The sequence below is a fragment of the Cladophialophora psammophila genome, assembly GCF_000585535.1.
Source record: "Cladophialophora psammophila CBS 110553 chromosome Unknown aczJe-supercont1.1, whole genome shotgun sequence".
NCBI lineage: Eukaryota > Fungi > Ascomycota > Eurotiomycetes > Chaetothyriales > Herpotrichiellaceae > Cladophialophora > Cladophialophora psammophila.
This window is the reverse complement of record NW_006912922.1, coordinates 3,138,648-3,158,845: the sequence shown is the minus strand read 5'-3', so window position 1 is coordinate 3,158,845 and position 20,198 is coordinate 3,138,648. Positions and strand designations below refer to the sequence as shown.

Below are 20,198 nucleotides of genomic sequence, written 5' to 3'. Positions count from 1 at the left end.
GATCAAATTTGTCTCAAGAGCAAGATGCAAACGCCTAGCTGAACAACCACACAAATTCATGCCACTAGCTCGCTGATGCCTGTCCTCGGCACCTGGCCCAGGAGCATCAACAACTCGGCATCGTCTTCTTCCATAGCATAGTCTCGCACCGTCTTGTTTATCCGGTGGTCCTTGAGCGTAGGGTCGGCCCCTGCTTCGAGCAGAGCTCGCACTGTTTTGCACCGGCCCCTGATCCGTCTCCTTTTCTGAGACGGATCTGCTATGTCGGCCTTGAGCACGGCGTGCATCAGCGCCGTCTTGCTGAACCGATCTCGTTCGTCGATGTTAGCGGTATGCTCCAAAAGCATTTCCACTAGCACTGGGTCACAGCGTCTCGCAGCGTCGTGGAGGAGTGTGTTGCCATGCCAGGTCGCTGGGAACTCGGTCGGCAGTGGGAATTCCAGCAGCTGCTTGACGATATTGTGATGGCCCTTTCTGCAGGCCACCATCAACGGTGTGTATCCTTCTGGGTCTCGAACGTCGGTTTTGATGCCACTCACCGCTAGTAATAGACCTGTGATGGTGGAAAAACCCCTCTCAGTAGCCTGCTGCAAGGCGGTGAAGGGATCTTTGGGACTTGACTGGGTATAGCCCGCTTGAAAAGCAATGGCATTGACATCCGCACCATGTTTGATCAGTAGGTTCACCTCCTCCGCGTGCTCCTCCTTGAGTTCACAAAAGAAATGTAGAGGCGCGTATCCTCGCCCGGTCCTGGCGAGACCATGCCCGGTTCCGTGGCGGATATTGTCCCTGAGCTCTGGCTTTCGGATGACCATATAGTTGGACTGGTAGGTATTTAGATACTGCAAGGCGACCTTAGCCGCTTTATCAAGTCTTCTTTCCTGACAGAGGTCTGCTATGGCTTGATAAGTGGGCTCAAGGGTTTTGCTCGATGAAGATCGTTCGAGCTGCGCGCTTCCAGGGGTCGTTATTGAGCTATCATCATTGATGGACAGAGAGCGGTCGTGGGTCGACGTTTCTGAGGGCGAACTAATGCCCCGAATCCCAAATGGACCAGCAGGGTCAGGATCCAGCGCATCATTCAGTGCTACTGACCTGGAAATGGACAGCCTAAGCAATTCCGGCGACGGCAGAATTGAAGCTGAACCCGACTGAGAGGGGCGACCACGATGCAGTAGCCGGTTCACGAGTTTCGGTCGGTGACTGTTTTGCGCCTCCGCAGCTGGAGGTGATTCTGGTGAAACCAGGGCCGGGCTGAGCTGAGGTTTTCCGACCTTGTTCAAGAGCTTCTCAGTGGAAACTGTAGGTGTCGCCTTCTCGGGAGGAGAGAGAAACACCTCGTACCCTTCGGCTTCCTCTTCATCACCGTCGTCACCGCGTGTTCTGTAGACATCGATGACCAACTGCACAGATTCCAATGTCTTCTCGTCCTGCGGCCCGAGTTCTTTCCTACGCTCCGTGAACGCCCTTAGTCCATGTTCCTCCGCCGCGTCGAAATCGCTCTTGAGGATGTATACACGTCCCAGCATGTGGCTCGCTGCTAATGCTTGCAGTTTGTCAGGAACTTGATGCGAAACTGGCTGCGGCTCCTCAGGGCTATTCTGGTCCTTCGAGCTGCTTGGGAATATGTCAGTGCGCATGGCCGCAACCGGTTCCAGCAGCTTGACTGCGTCATCAAGCTTCTCTTGCTGCCGGCAGCAGTCCGCCAGCATAAGAACTACTTCCGCTGGCTGAAAGGATATCCTGCCCTCAAAGTCATGACGCGCCATCAGAGCTAAAGCCTTTCGGAAATGCCGCTCTGCCTTGGCATAGTCGCCGTCTTCAAAGCTCTCCTGGCCCAATTTCAGGTGGTTTTGAGTTCGCAGGAACTCCACCTCGGAATGAGCGTCTGTATGATCTCTGGCCGATCTAGAAGGCTGTCGAGCGAACCCGCCTGACTGTAGAACAGAGGTGGAAGGAGGTTGAATCCAGCCTTCCACGCGGTTTCTGCGATCTGCTGGGAGCGGCACTCCGTTGGCCGAGGTCTTGGGCATATCACGAAGGGCATCAGGCTCGATGGCTGGCGAGATGGTACTCAACGACGACCTCGTGCTGGCAGCAGCGGAAGCGGTACTCAGAAATTGTTTGGCAAAGGCAATATAAGTCTTCATTCCATCATCTTGGTCCAACCGCAATTTCTCTGTAGCAGCGATCGTCGAGCCACCCAGAGTCTGCGAAGGGGAGGGCGAATTGAGACTTTGAACGAGCGCCCTCATGGTTCGCTCTAGTGCGATCAGTTTGGCATCCAGAGATGTCTGATGCTCGGTTGTTATTCCTCTTTGTTCAAGCTGGAGCATGACGCAGACCATCTGGATAGGCAGCGACAAGGCCGAGTTGAAGAATTGGATGCGCTGGCGGAGTCGAGACAGTTCGCCGTTGTGGAGATTTTCTTGTAAGTGAGCTTTCACCTTCCGTGCGAATCCAGATGTTTTTGCAATCTGAGTGAGAATGTCATTGACTCGCTTCATGGTATTCTTGGAATCATCGAGCGCATCTTTGATCTGTCGCCACAAATGGGCGCCGTCATCGGTCTGATTGGCCACCCGCACCGCCTCAGCTAGCGGAGGTGAAGACAGGCTCTTCTCCAGGCTCTCGTAAGTGGCTCGCAAAGCCGCTACTTCATCGCAGAAGGACCTGATTCGAGCGTCGACGGAATTGATATCCCCGTATATCTTTATCACGGTACTGGTGCATGAAACACAGGCAGCAGCTATCTGGAGAGCGCCTGCGGTAAGCGAGAAGGGGTCCATGACGGTAACTGATTTTGGTAGCCTCCTAGTGTTGGTGTACCGTGAGCGAGCAAGGAATAGCGTCCTATTTGCTTGTCCTCAACGAGTTCGCCTGTCTTATATATATATTGCCAAAGAGGTGGGTGGGCAAGAACAGGAGTTTGAAAGGCACATTGGTGGTGAAGTTGGGGCACATGTAAAGTATCTAGGGAATCCGACCATGGGTGTTCACAGCATCTCAGCCTCTCTCCGCGTGCTTGTAGCCTCACTTTTGACGGGTGGCAGTGCCCCGAAAGAGGGGGGAGAGCAACACCATGAAACTAGCCAACAGCATCGGGAGATACAGGAAGTGCGGCACATGGCACAACGGTTCGCTTGACTCGATGCATTGGCTCCATGTGGTTGTGCAGGTACTTGGTCTTGCGCCGCTAATGTGAGAATCCTTGTGTCGTGTTCGCATTGAGGTTGGCCTGATAATGTGGGGAGTGAGACCGTCCCACGAACAATGTGACCAGCGCCCTGTTTGTCCTTGTCGAAAAAGAAACCCCGCAGCTAGGAAATACCCAGCCCATCAGGTACTTCTCCCGACTGCTCTCAGGTGTCGTGAGCCGAGGCTTTCCGCCCAGATGCATGGAAGCTTCATCGAACATTCCGTAGGGCTGCAGATCGGAAGGGCATATGTAACCTATATCATGCCTCGTGACCCATGATCACGACAACCTTGAGCAGGCAAGAAAAAGGCGTCAAGCGTGATCAACTCCACCCCTTCATCACTTGCATTGGCCAGTTCATCAATCACGGGACCTAAATATCATACCTGAAATAAAAACAAACATCACTTTCTGGCAGATGCATGCTTCACAGACTCTTTGATCCAGAATTTGCTGCAAAACATTGGTCGCGAACGAGCTTTGCTGGTTGATCTCCCACAGAATATACTGTCCCGGCCTCGGCCAAGCCCCCCAAAATTTCAAAGGTTAAAGGAAAGGTTCGTCGCCAGGATTAATCCGCATAAAGGCTGCAATGTCTTGAGGTGTAAGTCCATGAGGTTCCGGTTGTGGTTGCGATGTATCAGTGCTGTCGTGATGTCCGTTCGCCACGTTTGCCGTCACTTGGAACGGCCACGCGAACGCATCAGTGTATGGCACCTCCATATCCGAATGCAGAAAGGATTCAGGAACGTCCACGGGTGGTGGAGGGGAAGCGTGGCTCAGGGATGGTCTTGCAAGAGAAGGACTGCTTGCCGCGTTCGGCCATCCCGCTGCTTGTTCCCACGTAGACGTTTGAGTCGGATAAGCCATTGGAGAGGGAGAATAGATTGGCGCAGTGCTGAGTAGACTGTGCAATGGACTATTTTGCAGGGACCCGGACGGAGCCTGCACCACAAATTGCTGGTTATTTGGGATAACCAGCGTTTCAGTCGACCTCCTTCTTCCGAGACGATCCAGCAGAGGAAAGTTGGAATCACTGCAGAACAGTCCCGGCTTTGGGGCAGCTATATCTCCGGTGGCGTCTTGACAGAATGTTTGAACTCCTGCTGAGATCTCGTCAATATCGAGGTTGATGATGTGCGAGAGCCTTTTAGTGAGCACCTGGAAACGACCTGTTAGCACGCCAAAACCTCAGCCATAGCGACTCAAACTTACTCTCAAAACGTCTAGACATCTCCTTGAACCAATATCCTGGCAAGATGTGCTAGCGAGGATTCGAACCCCCGTCTCCGTCTCCTTCTGGATGGCGGCATAGTCCTTGTTGCCGTGCTGTGTAGCCAGAAAGAAAATCAGCGTGACCAGTGACAAAAACACCGTGTACACCGATTGCCACGCGGCGGGAGCAAGGAAGCCTTTTTGGAGCATCTCGTCGGAGCGGGAGATGGTGAACCTAGATATTTTGACACAGCATGCTGCACAGCGCAAGAGTCGTGCGTCTGGCGGATTCTCAGTTTTAGCTTTTGCTAAGTAATGCAGGAATGGGCGGTAAAGGAGGATGTAACCGAAATTGTGCACCATCTCCAATTCATAAACGATGCTTTGGTGAGTTAGCGCCGCGTGAAAAAAAGGGAACGTCGAGTGTACTTTACCTGCTCAGGTCGTTATTGCCCTCAGCCAAGCCAAGTGAGTCAGACAGCCCGTCCCTCCACGCTTTGAAATCATTCTCGATCTCGAGTATGGTGGCATTGCTGACATATATCTTCTTTGTTTCACCCTCCTGGTGAGCTTCCGTATCAGTCTTCGGATATAACTTCTGCACCACTTTGCTCATAATCAACAGGACGCCTAGGTACTGTGCCGAAGCTGCAAACATCCGCCTGGTGCTCGGAGAGGCAAAGCCACCCCGCTCCTCATTCGCATAGTCACGAATATGGCCACTCGGCTTGGGCTGATCCACATAGTCAAGTTTAATCATCCCCGGAAGTCCGAGGACCGTACCGCTGTAGATATCTAGCTTGACGATCGTCCAAAATGTCCTTCGCCGGACATCTTTCTCCAGGTCAGAGAGCCCATCACAGGAGGCTTGGGAGTGCAATCCCATCCTCATGGCCGCTGCGACAGCCAATCCAATAAAAGTGTGGGCTGTGGCAAGACGGGCCGTCGAGATCAGGAAGAGGATCAGGCAGAGTAAGGTCTGGAGCGTTGGAATATCGCGACACCGATCGAGGTCCACCATTCGGCGTGCCGCGATGAAATGCCGCATTCTGAAAATCGTCAACATCTGAGAATTCACGGGTGTCCTCCCCACTCACGCTTGGTTGACGGCGCCTTTACAGCCGTACTTGTGGTGCATTTTCTGATGAAACAGGTACCCCAGAGCAGTCACCGAGTAGAAGAGTGGTAGAAAATCATGGTCGGAATCTTCGAAGTCCATTGGATCAAGATTGTATATGCGGTCCGTTTGTTTTTGAAAGGTGGGTTCATGGAGAAACTGTAGCAATTGATAGGTCTGTCCAAACACCGCGTACAGGAGCTCTGTGGCAGATTGCCTCGATGGCAGAAGCTTCGAGATGGGGATATCGGTTGCTAGAGCCTGTTTATCTGGCAACGGCGAATCGAAGAGCCTGGACATGGCGTCGAGAGACAGGTGGCTACTGTTTCGGAGTTCTGTGGTGGGGGAGTCTTGATTGAACAGCAGCTGCGTCTGTTGAAGAAACGCAAAGCCCGAGCCACCGCCATAATACTCGGTGGAGTTTTTGGTCGAGGTGAGTCGGCCTTTACCGTCCAACATGTTCTCCAGGTGGTCTGCAGAGCTGGAATCAACCGAGCCCAGAGCCTCTGAATCAGTGGGGACAGGCGACCCCGGCGGAGAATCAAAGATGCTATTGACCTCAGCATTGAGTTGGGCCGACGGATACTGGGCTTGAAGTCTTGTTATCAAGGCTCTAGCCCGGCGCAGACGATCTTCAAGGATTTTCGTTCGTGGAGCGCCGGACATGCGTTGTCCACGTGTAGATGTAAATGTACAGTCTATGGCTTGTCAGTGGTCTGAGAAGGGGGTAGCGGGATTCTTTGAAATACTGACAACGTTCAAAGTCTTCGCATGGTTCGCATGGTTGCCGACCATTACATCGAATTTTGCGGACGCGACATTCATTGCAGGCTCTGCTCACACGAGCATAGCGCCGTTTTTTGGAGTTTGATGGGCCGGGTGAGCCAGCCTGACTCTCGGCTTCTTCTTGCATGATCAGGATCGATCCGGCAGCTTCGTTTCAGCCGAATGGGGACTCTTGAGATGGGTCATCAGAGAGGCACCAGCGAGAATGAAACATCTCCAGGCTATCCCGGCTTCACCCCCATCACCTCTGACAATAAACAGACTAGGATACCCGGGTGCGCGCACAAAGCCAACAAACTAGCATTGGAACCCATGCAAAAGGATGCTATGGCTGAATTCGGATGGAGAAAGTGCTCGCGTGGGCGGCGTCGTCCACGATGGTAGACTTCTGAACCAAAGGTGGTCAAGCAATAACAATGATTGACAGGATTTCCAGAACACCTCGCTGTGCAGGGCAGAACGAAAAGGCGACGATGACCAAGATGATGTGGATGGAACCTTGCATGGCCATCAATTCCGGGGGCCAGCGGGGTGTGTTGGTTTCGCCCGGCAAACTTGGACGAAGTCTCCGAATGAAGTGGGCGCCATGAGGTTGGAAGTGGCTGACACAATTTGCGCCACGAGCGGCCACCAGCCCCACTAACTGCGCTGGTCTCAGCTAGCGGCTCGCTAGCTCGGAATACCGGCTCTAAGACTCCGTATTAGCATCACCAGCCTCGCAGCATCAGTACCTACAAGTAGGTACATATCAATTTGAGAGTAAGCGCGGACGTGACCTTCTCATGAAGAAGTCTGGGTCATCTCGACCTCTTAGGTACAAGGTAAGTACGGGGTGGGGTGCCGAGTCCCTCGATTGAACCGGCATCCTCCTGGTGCCAACGACGTCATTTGAGCCCGAAAATAACATCATGTACTGGGTACCTACTTGGTAAGTACTGGGTACCTACAGTATGTGTGCCATCCATGAACTTCATACAACTTCCTCAGCACCCACTTCACTCCATCTAGTCAACCGTTGATGCACCAGCTGCGACAACTAATATCCCAAAGCCCCATCTAGCTTTGGACACAGCGCCTCTTGTACGCAACAAATCTGGGTAGACGCCACTAACACCTTGTCCGCCTTCAGCTCACGTTTTGACTTGCTAAAGTCCAAATCCACGCGATGCTTCCTCGCGCATTTATCCCATCTCTTACCTGCGCCATTTGGTAAACCGACCAATATGAAAACTCGTCGAAGGACAAAATCCTCGACCTTACTCGCCATCAACCTAATTTACCACCAACCCCGACGCCTCTTCCTGACGATGTCAGAAATATCTGATCTGGTGGTGCCTTTGCCGCTATTGTGGCTTCATCACAACTTCTAGCCAGCTCTTGACTCTCGGTGCCGTTCCCGAGCGCTGTCGCGAACGTGGCACGCCTTATCTGTATTGTGATGTCGATGTTTCTACCTGCGAATCTTCTGGTTTGACTGCCGACACATTTTCAGTCGAGTTGCTTCACCTGCTCTGTCAATACTGCAGATTGGTCTTGATCGTTTCGACATTTCCGAATTTTATTTCTCATGCCATGCCCGAGGCACGTTCTGAGCGTGTTGTTCCCATTCGTAGTACTCGCTCAACGACAATGACCACCTCGCTGCGCAGAGAGATTGGTAGGGGCGAGGAAAGGTGATATCTCGTGGATGTATAGTACGCCGACATCTTGGGTGACCGTTCCTTTCGTGGCATAATCCTTGATGACGCCACGAACGGCTACCGCCTGTGATCAGATTTCAGTCCTCCTGGCCCCTTCCAGTATCTGAGCAGACAAAGAAAAAAAAGCGATAAACGCTTGAACTGGATCGTCCTTTAACTCGATGTGACATCCACTGATCATAGAGAGGCTCGTATTGCGGCTAGGAGGCGTATGGCCATAGCTAGGCCATCGAATCGTCAAGAAGACCGCATCATAGAAAGCATGAAGAACCAGTGGATTCGGTCGATTTTCAACGTGGACAACTCTTATTCAAGATCCATGACCAACCATTGCCCACAGGGTTGATATGCAACACTTTTATCACGATTTGCGCCGCAGCAGGATTATGCGACTGTCGAAATCCGTTAGTGTAGAATTGCTGTTGACTCCAGAGAGAATAGTTCAGAATGCGTTGCCATTACCCGATTCTTGCTCCTCAATCACGGCACTTTAAGCTCCAAAACGGTTCAGCAAAAGGCTGAAATTTGCTCAAGATTCACATGGATGTGAAGGCTTAAATGTGAAAAGTTACAGATAACCTGGATTTCTACCTGGTTTGTTGGGACCAAGAGTGAGAAGTGGGCCGAGGCTGAAAGGACCCGATTGAAGTCGTGCCAGGAGAGATTCATCGACTTTCAAAGAACACGCCTTCTCGGCAACTCCTTGCTTTGAGAATTCTCAAGAATTGCTCAGCGTATAAATCCATTCATCACCCTCATGTCATGCATTGGAAACACTTCACCTTGGTAGGGCGAATGGCCTGAATAGACAATTAGCTTTCGTCAACAACTCAGGATGGAGTAACTCACTCAGTAAATGCTCGGAAAATGGTCTATGCAGGGAATTTCCAGGGATGTTCGTTGCTGGATTCACGGCGGGCATCACAATAGACCCTTCCTTGCCAATTCGATTTTGCGCGCAGTCTCGCCGACCTTAAAACCTCCTCGGCTAGCACAGATGGCTATCCCTTCCCCAAGTTCAACTTTGTCTTCAACATCTGGATGTGGGCACGGGCAGTGGTGTGGGAAGTGAACACAAGCGAGTGTATTCGGGCATAAATATTTGTCGCAGGTTGCTAGGTGGTTGGCCAGTCAGCCATTGTCATTTCAGAGCATCGATGTGACTGGAGATTCCATGCTTGGGGCCAAAATCATGATTGAACGAGGTGGGCGCATGGTGGAACTTATTGCACAGATGTGTTTCATGGCGAAATGACGAAAGAACCAAAGAACATACCACCGTCCCAGTTCTGGCGATACCAGTTGGAATCGCTGGGGACATTTTGTTTCTCCTGAGTGCCTTGGTGCTGCTGGCCTCCATGGAAGAACTGCTCAAAGAACTGAAATTGAGCGGAGGCAAAGCCTGCCAGAAGGAGCATAATAGGTATGAGTACTTTCATGACGGTGTTCAAGATATTGAGAATGGTTGGGATTGAGATGTGAGAGAAGGGCGGCGATGAACGATGGGCATGCCAGGTGTCGACAACCCAACACGATATTGTCTGCCAAGCCCACTAGCATGTGCTGAGCCCATGCTGGCTCCCCTGATTGGCAATGTAAAAGCGGCACCGTCTCGATGCTCCCTGACGAATGCCTTCAGACCTTCACTCCCATCTTTAGTCCAGTTCGCTCTTTCATGCAACCGTGTGTTATTAAGATCCTATCCTAAAAGTCTTGCGGGCGTAAGTTTCTTTCCAAAATATCTGCTACATGAGGTGCAGCAAAAGCCTCAGACAGTCGCTCGAGCAATGGAATGCCTCGCCGACTGGGCGAAGCGCAAACACCGCCCCCCTCTTGTAGCTGCTGCCCTGTCTTCCCAATGAATTAATATTGCGTATCCTAGTGCAGTCCTCTGTCTTGGTGATAATGTAGTCCATACGCTTATATTGAGAGCGTTTCCACTGTCACCATGTCCTCCTCCGATCCTCCTCGAAAAGAGTTGACCTCGAAGCTGAAACTCCTATCATACGGTGCCGCTTGAGGCACTGGAATGGGTGCGAAGAGAGCTAGGTTGGCCTCTTGGTGAATTGCTTGATGGGCATGAATTTCTTCTGATATTTGAGGCAAGAGTCCGACGTCGATCAAGATCTGTTTTGTGATCGGGTGTATGGTGGCGTGCCGCTATCAATTCCCGCAGTCCACCTTATCCACTTGTTTAGGGAAGCGCTGTTGCTCTTGGGAAACTATGAGGTCGTTGGTGTTGATCTTTGTGTCATTGACTGCGCCGAGCGGAAGATCAAGCGTCTGCTCCCTGAGACAAGATGCATATACCTGAGCTACGTTTGGTGCAGAAACCAGCCACGACGGTGGGGGGGGGATCCCGAGTCGCAACGAGAATTGAGGCCCCTGCCATGCAATCTGCCACGAACAGTCGAGTCGAGTCGAGGATGCGATAAGCGTCGTGCTGGGATTCGACGAGAAGTATTTATGGATTGACAAATATTGCATTGATCAGCATTTGAAAACCATGCACAATGAGTTTACCACGATGGGGTCTATATATGAGGGTTCCCTGGCCAGCATTGTGGCATTATGGAGCAATTCAAGTTATGGATTGTTGGGAGTGTCAAAACATAAGAGGACGGAAGAATCCATGTTTACTAGGGCAGAAGCTGAGTATGTTGGCACATTACCAAGCTTACAAGATTGCTTGGAATGGTCGGTCTGGTCACAGCGAGGGTGGACTTATCAGGAGGGCTTGGTATCGACTCAATGTTCTTCGTCACGGATTAGCAAGTCTTCGTATGCAGAATGAGCACAATCCCTGAAGTTCCAGGATTGGCGAAGTCCAACTATAGAGGTCACCAATCGTACAACTGGTCCTTGTCGTACCTCAATCCGGAGGTGCTCCTGAAATCGCAACCCAAACCCGGTCGAGAAGGTGTACTGGGCCGCCCACCCCTCTACACACCGCTGGTCAATTACAAGCAGAGAAAGTTGACTTTTGAAACGGATATGCTCAATTCTTTCAAGGGCGTCCTGTTAAGGTCTACGAATAGGTCTTTTTGGGAGTATCTATTTACCACCGTGATCGAGCGGATGTGGAACAGCGAACAGATTTTCAAAGGAGTTTCATTCATGGCCTGCTCTAGGCACAGGGCCGCGAAGGATATGGTTTGCCTGGTTTCTATCCTTTATTGCGTCAAGGCTGTCTAGAAGGCTTTCCTTTGTGGTCGTGGGCCTTTGTGAGGACTGAGGTTTCTCTCTACCAAGGAATAGCCAACACTAATCAAAAAGACTACCTTGTCTATTATCCCAGCATCTGTGTATTCTGTGCCGAAATCTTCTTCGAGGAGAAAAATAAGGCGCTTTCAAAGAGTTTGCAGAAAGACCTGAAACGGAGAACGAAAGGCACTTGACACATCACCAAGCAGGGAGCGACTTCATCACCATCCGTAAGCGGCGCAAAGATACTGCGTTTTAGCAGCATGAGAGATTTGGCTGTAGTCTGCGGATATAATGGCGTTCGAAAGGTGCTGCAAGCCTGAGGACCCATAACACCTTCTCTGAGGTTGCCAGAACCATACGAGAAACTGGCCGAAGGCCTGAATATGGGAATATGGGAACATGGGAATACGGACATTCATCTCGTCGTCCAGCCTCCAGTTCCTTTAGCATGCAAAGATGATGATTTTCTGGGCTGCAGCAAGGATAACAGATGTGACTGAGGTACCTCGTCCTCCGTACGGAGTAGACCACCAGCGTCGGGTCTCCACGCGAAAGAGGGTCGTTTCGGACTGTTCATTTTCCGATGGAGCGCGAGAAGGACTCCGAACAAAAGGATTTGCACTGAGAGAGATCCTGTGACAAGCATACGCGTTCGAGCTCAACACGAGGCTGGCGATGGTGGGCAAGGCTGGGTTAAATGAAGAGTTGGCCTTGGCATTGAGGCGTTCAGCTGCAAGGATGCTCATCACCCGACCTCACCACCATCAGCCCTCGAATAGACATCACACGATTTGCACGGCATCTATCATCCATCGTCCCACTCTATCCATCTCGTTTGTTCGAGACCTTAATTAGCTCGACATGCATGATCCTTCACTACAGTACAAGTACAAGCTATTTTGCTATCCGTAGGCTTACTTAGTTACACGCAACTCCCATCACAACGGCAACACTCTTCATTATTCCCCGCTACGTGTATATTCCAACATCTCTAGCGACAGCTCACAGCGAATCAATTCAAACCTGTGTTTTGCCTGACTCTTACACTTATCCAGACTGTCTAGCCCTATAGAAGCTAGATGGCGAGGTGCACCTGCGAATCCAGACCAGATCCAACTCATCCCCCTGATCGAAACCCCTCGCCTCCAGGAACCAGTTAGTTGAACGCCAGGCCTCTCCTTCTTTGACTATGCCCACCAGGCAGCGGAGCTTCAGCCATCTCGAGGGTCATGAATGGGCTCAAGGCAAGGCTACAAGTGAAGATGAGACTGAGAAGAAGGAAGAGGCATTAAGGTCAGCAAAACCACGACCATGCCAACCGCCCGGGTTAATCAATTAACTGCTACGATAGACGAGAATGGTTCGCCATCACTGTGTTTCCGCTCATTGCAGGAACTTTTGGCCCTATTGCCAGCGCACTCAATATCTGCGCCTTGGTGAGGCCGTGGAGACACGACAGCAACGGCGGCGGCGACGTCTCAGACCCGGCGTGGTTAATCGCTCTCAATGCAATTTCCCTGGCTTTAGGTGTCGTGGCCAACGTCCTCATCTTCCTCCTTGTGGAAAGAGAAGACGCTACTTTAAGGCGACATAATTTCCAATTCGTTGTTGGCAACATCGTCGCTGGTGACCTGGCTGCATTCATACTCATTGGCCTCGTCATAGGCGCCTGCGTCGCCCTCAACAACTCCTCTACGCCACAATATGGCTTCAACCAGGCATTCTACTATGCCATCCTCGCAGCTATACTGTACTTCATCACCTCAACAGTGACGGTATACACTGCCTATACAATCGCACACGTTCGGACTTCTCAACGAGACTCCCCGGTCGAGCTTGCAAAAGGCCACCACCGACTGATGTTTCTGACTACTGTGTTCATGTCGTATATTTTGATCGGCGCCATTGTCTTCTCCAACATTGAAGGTTGGGACTATCTCGACGCAGTGTATTGGGCAGATGTTACCATTCTAACAATCGGTTTCGGTGATTTATATCTTCACACTCACCTCGGTCGTTCATTGTTGTTTCCTTACGCTGCGTTCGGCGTCACATTCCTGGTTTTCATTGTTTATTGCATTCCTGCAGTGGTCCTGAATCGCAGCAAAGAGATCTGGGCCATTCACATTCGAGATCGAGAACGGATCAAGGAAGTCGAAGCACGGAGTGCCCGAACAGGAAACCCGGGTGCAAATGGCAACCACGCCTATCATCCCACCGGTAATGGCTCAGTGCCCATTGAGCCTGTAGAGGGCATATCAGAGGACGACAGAAAGGCCAAGGAACGCGAGGAATTCGAACTGATGAAAAAGGTCTTACTTCGATCAGCCAAGAAGCGCTTGGGATACACTGTGGGTCTGTGGGCGACCGTCTGGTTTACCTTATGGCTCATAGGCGCTGTCATTTTTTGGGTCTGTGAGCACCAACAACATTGGTCTTACTTTGAGGCTATCTATTTTGCCTTCACCTCACTGCTCGTCATTGGTTACGGTGACTTGCCTTTGAAGAGCGCCTCCGCAAAGGCTTTCTTCGTTCTCTGGTCGCTGATTGCTATCCCGACATGGACAATGTTGGTTTCCAGCATCGCCAAGGCGGTCGGAAATCCGTACTTTGTTGCCCAGAAGCACTGGCTGACACGAAAGCTTCTCCCATTTAGTGGAAAGCCCAAGGATGGAGGGAAGAAAGGTCATTTTGGTAAGTGTCGAGTCTTTTAGCTCGCCAGCTTGCATGCGACTGAAAGATTGTCATATATCAGGCAAGTTGCCTCGAGAGTTCCCTCCAAACGCTCACGACAGGAACCATCTGCTGGCAAAGGTGCTCAAAAAAGTTATCGTGGATCATCTGAGACACCAGCACGATGGACAGAAGCCAGAGTACACATTCGAAGACTGGGAGTATATCATTGATTTGATGGGACCCCTTGAGCCTTTGGAAGGTGAGGACCAACCAAATGGTGACGCGACTTCTCCGACCCGAACCAGAAGCAGGACAACCGAAGACTTTCGTGACGGGGATGGATTAATCGATTGGTTGCATCCGAGCAATCCTATGAATGTGACGGATTACCTGACAGAATGGATGTTGATCACCTTGATTGAGAAGCTGGAGCAGGAACTCCTCGACATTAGAGTGAGCTCTGGCAACGTGCCCGTTGATGCAGGCTCCTCTCATCAGATTGGAGAAAAGCCTCCGAATGGGCACCCACTGGCGTGATTCAAGCATCCCACCTCAGATGCTGGAAAGTCTCAACACCCCATCCACTGCAGAAATGTCGGTTTGTCACCGCATTGCCAAAGCATGATTGCACAAGGAGGATTGACTATGTGACGCATATAAACAGCAATCATAGGCGAAGAGGATACCTTCTTGGACGCAGATTTCCAGCGACAGGTGTTGTGAATACCGCAACATCCCTTGGCTAGCTCTAGCCTATGCTACAACATGGTGATACCCGCTCGATTTCATCGCCTCGCTCCCGTCTAAGTTACGGATGTTGTTCGGTCTTGGTTATGTGAGAAGTGACGATGCTGGTGAGGTGGTTGCAAAAGATATTTGAAGCGGAAAACGACGCAAATTATACTTGTATACCTCATTGTATGTAGATATTGATAGGACCCCAGCGAGTCAACTGATGCTCGGTGCTGTCAGGGTGTTTTGCTGCCAGCAGTCATTACAAGGCTTGACATCCAGACTCACACGTGATGGGATTCTAAGCCCAGAACGGTTAGTTGGACTTTTCAACTGCTTGCTTCCCTCCAATGCATGCATGAACGACTACGAGCAGAGATCTTCCATTTCTCTTTCTAACCACCACCCCTTCCATGATGCTCCAACCACGAATATACAGATCTGTGGTGACCTCAGATGCGCCTCTTGCCGCACTAGCATCGTCCTTGAATGCCTTGAGCCTGTGTTCAAAACACGCGCACCTGAACCCGCGCACCCCAACTATCTTCATCCGACATGCTTCGCACGCGCAGCAAGGCCGTGCCAACGGTCCCTCAGACTCCGCAGGAAGACGACTAGGAGCTAAAAAGGGATCTTCAGAATGGGTACACCCGGGAAATATAATCTTCAAGCAGAGAGGCAAGCCAGAAACCCCCTCCTACCCCCAAAATACGACTGCCGGCCAAATTTTTATTGACTCTTCCGTTTACCAGGGACGAAATGGTTTCCCGGCGAGAACGTCGGCATCGGGAAAGACCATACCCTCTACGCTCTCGAATACGGCTATGTGCGCTACTATCGCGATCCCCTGAAGCATCCCAAGAGACGCTACATCGGCGTGGCGTTGGAGAAAGAAGGACCGAGATCTCAGCTTCCCACGCCACGCAATGCACCCTCCCGCAGACGACTGGGGATGTACGCGACGCCCATGAAACCCCTACCATCGGCCGAGTCTCAAATCTCAGCCGACGAATCGTTCCTCGAGGCCCACTTGAGCCAGAGCAGCAAGCAAACGCCGTTCAAATCCGCTCAGGGAGGAGCAATCATTCCGCAAGCGGCCGCGCCTCCTCCGGTATTCAACCGCCAAGGGACATATCGGGAGGCAAACGCATCGATCGGCTGGGCGGCCGAGAGGAAGGGGGTTAAGGTGCGCGAGTACGATCGCAGCGACCGGTGGCTGGCGTGGAAGAAACGGGCGCTCCGAGTGAAGAGGGGCATGGAAGCCAAAGCAGCCAGAGCGATGAGGAAGACCAAGGGCAAGAAATCGAATAAAGGACAGAAGACCGCCCAGAAGAAGAAGTGATGCGAGTGCAACACACCGGAGTCTTGAAGCGATTGTACAAATATATGTGTGAGAAGCATTCATCGACCGAGCAACCGATCGGGTCGCCATCGGTGGTGAATATATGTTCCCAGCTTGCATCAACCAGCACAGCTTCGCCGGTGCCTTTTTATATGACGGTCCAAAAATTCTCTTTCATCTATATTGTGATATCGACTAAGCGTGGGTTCTACAATGTTTTCCTTTTCAATGCTGGTCCTGCCCTCAAATATGCCATATCGATGCTGTGCAGTGCGGTCAATCAATCGAACATTGGTGGAGACACTTCCTTCGCACACGCTCTTTTTCGGCCTTACAACATTTCCGCTCATGACTACCTAGGTAGGTATGATTTATAATCCATTCTCGGCCTTGAATTTGTCCCAGGCGTCGTTCAAGGCGCTGAAGACAGCCCCGGCAATCATGCGCTGCTCGGTGGTGGCGTCGGTGGGGATCTAGAAGTCGAGAAGTCAGCTTTGATCGATCTCTATTTAATTGAAAAAACGGAACCCAACATAACCGAGCCAGCGGGACCAAACTTGGATATTAGCTGGAGTTTGACGATTGAGATTGATGGAGCGAGGTTTGTCCCCCACGGGCGGCTGGCTACTTCATATCGAATGGGAAATGGGATAACAAACATGGAAATACGTACCTTGTCAGGATGTACCTTGCCAATCCCCTTCATATACTGCACCTTGACTTTGCCGGGGAGGACCAGATCGGCCATGCTTGTTTTCTTCCACCCGCTCCCTTCCCAGAGCACGCTGTCCAGTGATCCCAGCAAGGCTCGAAGATTGTCTTGCTTGCCGGACTTCCACGTGTTGATGCGTGCGTCAACAGACTCGGAAAGCCGGAATTTTTCGTCGTCGAGTTTATCCGCGGCCTGGTTTGCGGCGCGGAGGCGAGAAACCGCTTCTGCTGGCTCGAGGCTGGTCGCCAGCGCGGGCGGTGCTGCGCGACGGAGAGTCGAGGAGGGTGGAGCACTAGCGGACCCTGATTTCTTCGCTGCGGCGGCCATTGAGGGAGTGGCAGGTTTCGGTTTTTGTGGGGTTGCCGCCTTCTCTGCCCTCATACGACCCTGGATACTTGTCGCACCGCCATGACCTCCTTCCACCGCTTCTCGCCAGACGATGGCAGCCTCTGACCATTTCTCCATTTGTTCCAGGGCTTCGGCTTTGCGCATGAGCGCCTTCCCGTAGTACTCGCGCATCGGCTTATTACCCATGTCGCCCGAAGTGGTGATCTCTATCATCTCATTCTCACCCTTCGAGGGGCCGATGGTCATGATAGCCTTATCAGCGTCAACAATGGCTTGCTTCGGCTCGCCTATCTTCAGCGCTGTAAGAGCACGGTTTGTCAAAAGCACTATGGTCAGCGGATGAGTATCCGGCAAATGCGACAGGGATGTGGCATAGGACTGATGCGCGGAAGCATAGTCGCCGCGCTTGAAATGTTCGTTGCCCTTTTCACGGTGGGAGTGGCTAGCTTGTAGCGAAATGACCGATACGGATGGGAAGGCGCGGGGAGGCGGCGGAGGCCGGACTTGAATTGGGGCTGCTTCGGCCAGTTGCTTGACTGGTTGGGATTGTGGACGAGGGAGAGGTTTGCTCATTCCTACAGGTGCTGCTGGACGGGAAAGGGCTGAAGGAGTGTCTTTGAAACCACCTTCGAGAAGATCTGCCCCGGGAACGGCTGCTGGCGATGCGTGTTGTGCAGAATTAGGTTGTGGTTTTCGCCGTCGAGCTGAGCTGACATACGCTTGAGCAGCCTGCTCTTCGGCAGCAGCACGGTTCAGAGCAGCTCTCGGATTTGCGGCAGGAGATTGATGTTGCTGCCGCACAAGCGCCGGCTGTGTCTGAGGAAGTGATTCTCGCAGTCGTGAGTGTATAATCGGGGAGTGGTCACGGGAATTGTCAGCGCTGGAGTTGAAATGTCGAACTGGTCTTGATGGAGAAGAAGGTCGCGGTGGAGGTGTTGGTCTGTTGGATTCCAACATCATCGCTTCATCCGTCATGCTTGCTTGACCGTGGGCTTCTGGGCTAGGTCTCCTTCTACCACGCCCCGGCTCGGACTCATGCTGCCGTTGTGGGTGTTCTTTTCTGGTCGGTCGCTCGGCTACTTCCCGCATCCACCGGGGCTGGCCGCCTGCCTCACTATCGGAATTGAATTCCTGCACAGCTTGCTGAACTCGTTTTGTTCCCTGCTTCCACAAAGAGTTTGCAGTCTTCAAGAAGTTACTGCCGAACTCTGCTGCAAGCTGTTCAAAATCTTTCTCGCCAGCATGAGCAGAGCCTTTTGCACGATTTCGAGAACCATCTCCGTCTTCCCACGGCGGTCTCGTCCTTGCTGTTTGCGCTTCGGCCCGGGCGCTCATTCTGCCGTTGTCTGGATCACCTCTTTGCCCAGAGGCGGTTCTCGACTGAGCCTTTTGGCGAGCCTCCGCGTGGGCTTGGTGTAATAAATAGCCCACAGCGGCTTGGACATCCAGTCCCGATTCTGTAGCCTCCAGGGCGATTTTTGCCTTATCCGCTGGGAATCCCATATCGACCAGCTCTGCCGCAGCTTTGTCTTGCGGGGAGAGGTCCGCAGCCTGTTTCTTCGCGGTGGGCGGGGGAGATTCTGCTCTTGGGGCGGATACAGGTTTTCCCAGGAGTCCAAGCACATCATCGTCATCATCGGCAGCGGTGCTCACCGTTGCGGCGGTATCTGCCCTCCTAGGAGGAAGTTGTGACAGTCCAAAGGGGTCATCATGGTCATGATCGTCCCCGGCTTTTTCCTGCACAGATGCAGTAATAGGGTCATTTTTAGCAACCGGTGATTTGTTGAAGGCGGCAAATAGATCGTCGTCGGCATCGTCTAACTCGTGATTCTTCTCGTTCGTGGTCTGATTCTTTGCATTGTCGATCGCGGGCGTCCCCCTTCCACTGCCCAGGTTGTTCCAAAATTGGTCATCTCCGCCAGCATACTGGTCGTTCAATCTCTGGGTCTGAGCTTTCTGCTGCTGTAGCTTTGCTTCCACCTGTATCTTCTGCTGTTCCAACAACGAGAGATTCTTATGGGATGCTGGCCCGAAGGAAACGAGGTTCGCAAAGCTGTCGTTGGCCGGGGTAGATGGTTTGGAGGGCGGCTGACTCGATATCGGATTTAATGGAGAGGCCCTCCCGGAGACAGGAGGCGTAGGTCTTGATGTGCTAAAGGCAGAGTAATCTGAAGTTGCGGGTGCAGGTTTCAAGGTCTGTCTGCTGGCGGGGGTCGAACTCCAGTTCAACCCCGCTATATCCTCCATCGTCGCGAAGCCTGAATATTCATGAATAAGGACGGGCCCTCTCTAGAACGGCCATTGCATGGGCCATGGTGTCAATGAGGGATAATGGCCAATGGATGAGAAAAAGGGAAACGGAAGTCGAGGGTGTGCGATCCAACGGTTGTTGATTCATTGTCGAAATGGGGTGACAGGCTGCGCCACAAAAGCCCCAAAAGTTGCAGCCACATCTCCTTATTATTTAGGGGATCGATCCCCTGGGTACTGGGTACCCGGTACATGACAATCACCACTACTGGGTACAGGACTTGTACTTCCCAAAAGTAGTGGCAGCGCCGTAGCCTAAAAGCGGCACCAATCTATCCCAACTCAACCGGACCCGGAGCCACGAGCCCATTTTGGGGTAGGAAGCGGTGAGCCGAAGAATGACCACCACAGAAAAAGGTGGACGCATTCCCGGTACCCGTCATTTTCCCACATTGACTCAAATCGGCCTCTTGGGAGTTCGGCGAGCCGCTGAGCTCAAAGGGCCGTGGTCACGTGTAGGCTCCATGGAGCACCCATCTCAGCGCCAATCGAATACATGTATCGCCATCCAAGGCTCAGCCGCATCCTCGACCTTGCGTGCATAACAGCGAGATTCGACGTTTAGTCTAACTACGCATTTCTACTGTCAATATGCTTCTACTTCGCTCATCCCGAAGTCGCCAGCCATGGCCCGAATCTGAGCTCTTTCCATGATATCAGATCCGCTGGACCTTGAGATTCCACTGATTCCTGCCTTTCCCCGACACGAGGTCGTGCCTCCATTGCGACCGCCTGCGACCACCAGCTGGATCGCCCCCGCCATCCCATCATCCGAATCTGCCAACCTCCCTCGACGATGCCTCCTCTACACCATCGAAAACTACCAGGTGGGCTGCTGGCCGCCCGAGCCATGC

The 20,198-nt window shown here is 52.1% G+C and overlaps 6 protein-coding genes across 6 annotated transcripts; 2 read left to right on the top strand and 4 right to left on the bottom strand.

The window, feature by feature from the left end:
• Nucleotides 1–56: 56 nt before the first annotated feature.
• Nucleotides 57–2,789, bottom strand: A1O5_01105 (uncharacterized protein; the record flags this gene model as incomplete). Its single annotated transcript, XM_007741724.1, has 1 exon — nt 57–2,789. One exon carries the CDS (start codon nt 2,787–2,789, stop codon nt 57–59), a length of 2,733 nt encoding a protein of 910 aa, XP_007739914.1.
• A 956-nt stretch (nt 2,790–3,745) lies between these two features.
• A1O5_01104 (uncharacterized protein) lies at nt 3,746–6,444 on the bottom strand (the record flags this gene model as incomplete). The annotated part of the gene is made up of 5 exons (XM_007741723.1): nt 3,746–4,360; nt 4,415–4,796; nt 4,849–5,463; nt 5,512–6,229; nt 6,285–6,444. The coding sequence occupies 5 exons, from the start codon at nt 6,442–6,444 to the stop codon at nt 3,746–3,748; spliced, it is 2,490 nt and encodes an 829-aa protein (XP_007739913.1).
• A 2,494-nt stretch (nt 6,445–8,938) lies between these two features.
• Nucleotides 8,939–9,133, bottom strand: A1O5_01103 (uncharacterized protein; the record flags this gene model as incomplete). The annotated part of the gene is made up of 1 exon (XM_007741722.1): nt 8,939–9,133. A coding segment is annotated over one exon (195 nt), but the record flags the coding sequence as incomplete, so codon positions are not given.
• A 3,280-nt stretch (nt 9,134–12,413) lies between these two features.
• On the top strand, nt 12,414–14,437 carry A1O5_01102 (uncharacterized protein; the record flags this gene model as incomplete). Its single annotated transcript, XM_007741721.1, has 3 exons — nt 12,414–12,517; nt 12,576–13,918; nt 13,980–14,437. The coding sequence occupies 3 exons, from the start codon at nt 12,414–12,416 to the stop codon at nt 14,435–14,437; spliced, it is 1,905 nt and encodes a 634-aa protein (XP_007739911.1).
• Nucleotides 14,438–15,272: 835 nt separating this feature from the next.
• A1O5_01101 (uncharacterized protein) lies at nt 15,273–15,974 on the top strand (the record flags this gene model as incomplete). Its single annotated transcript, XM_007741720.1, has 2 exons — nt 15,273–15,276; nt 15,385–15,974. 2 exons carry the CDS (start codon nt 15,273–15,275, stop codon nt 15,972–15,974), a joined length of 594 nt encoding a protein of 197 aa, XP_007739910.1.
• Nucleotides 15,975–16,345: 371 nt separating this feature from the next.
• Nucleotides 16,346–19,281, bottom strand: A1O5_01100 (uncharacterized protein; the record flags this gene model as incomplete). Its single annotated transcript, XM_007741719.1, has 2 exons — nt 16,346–16,447; nt 16,648–19,281. The coding sequence occupies 2 exons, from the start codon at nt 19,279–19,281 to the stop codon at nt 16,346–16,348; spliced, it is 2,736 nt and encodes a 911-aa protein (XP_007739909.1).
• Nucleotides 19,282–20,198: the final 917 nt, after the last annotated feature.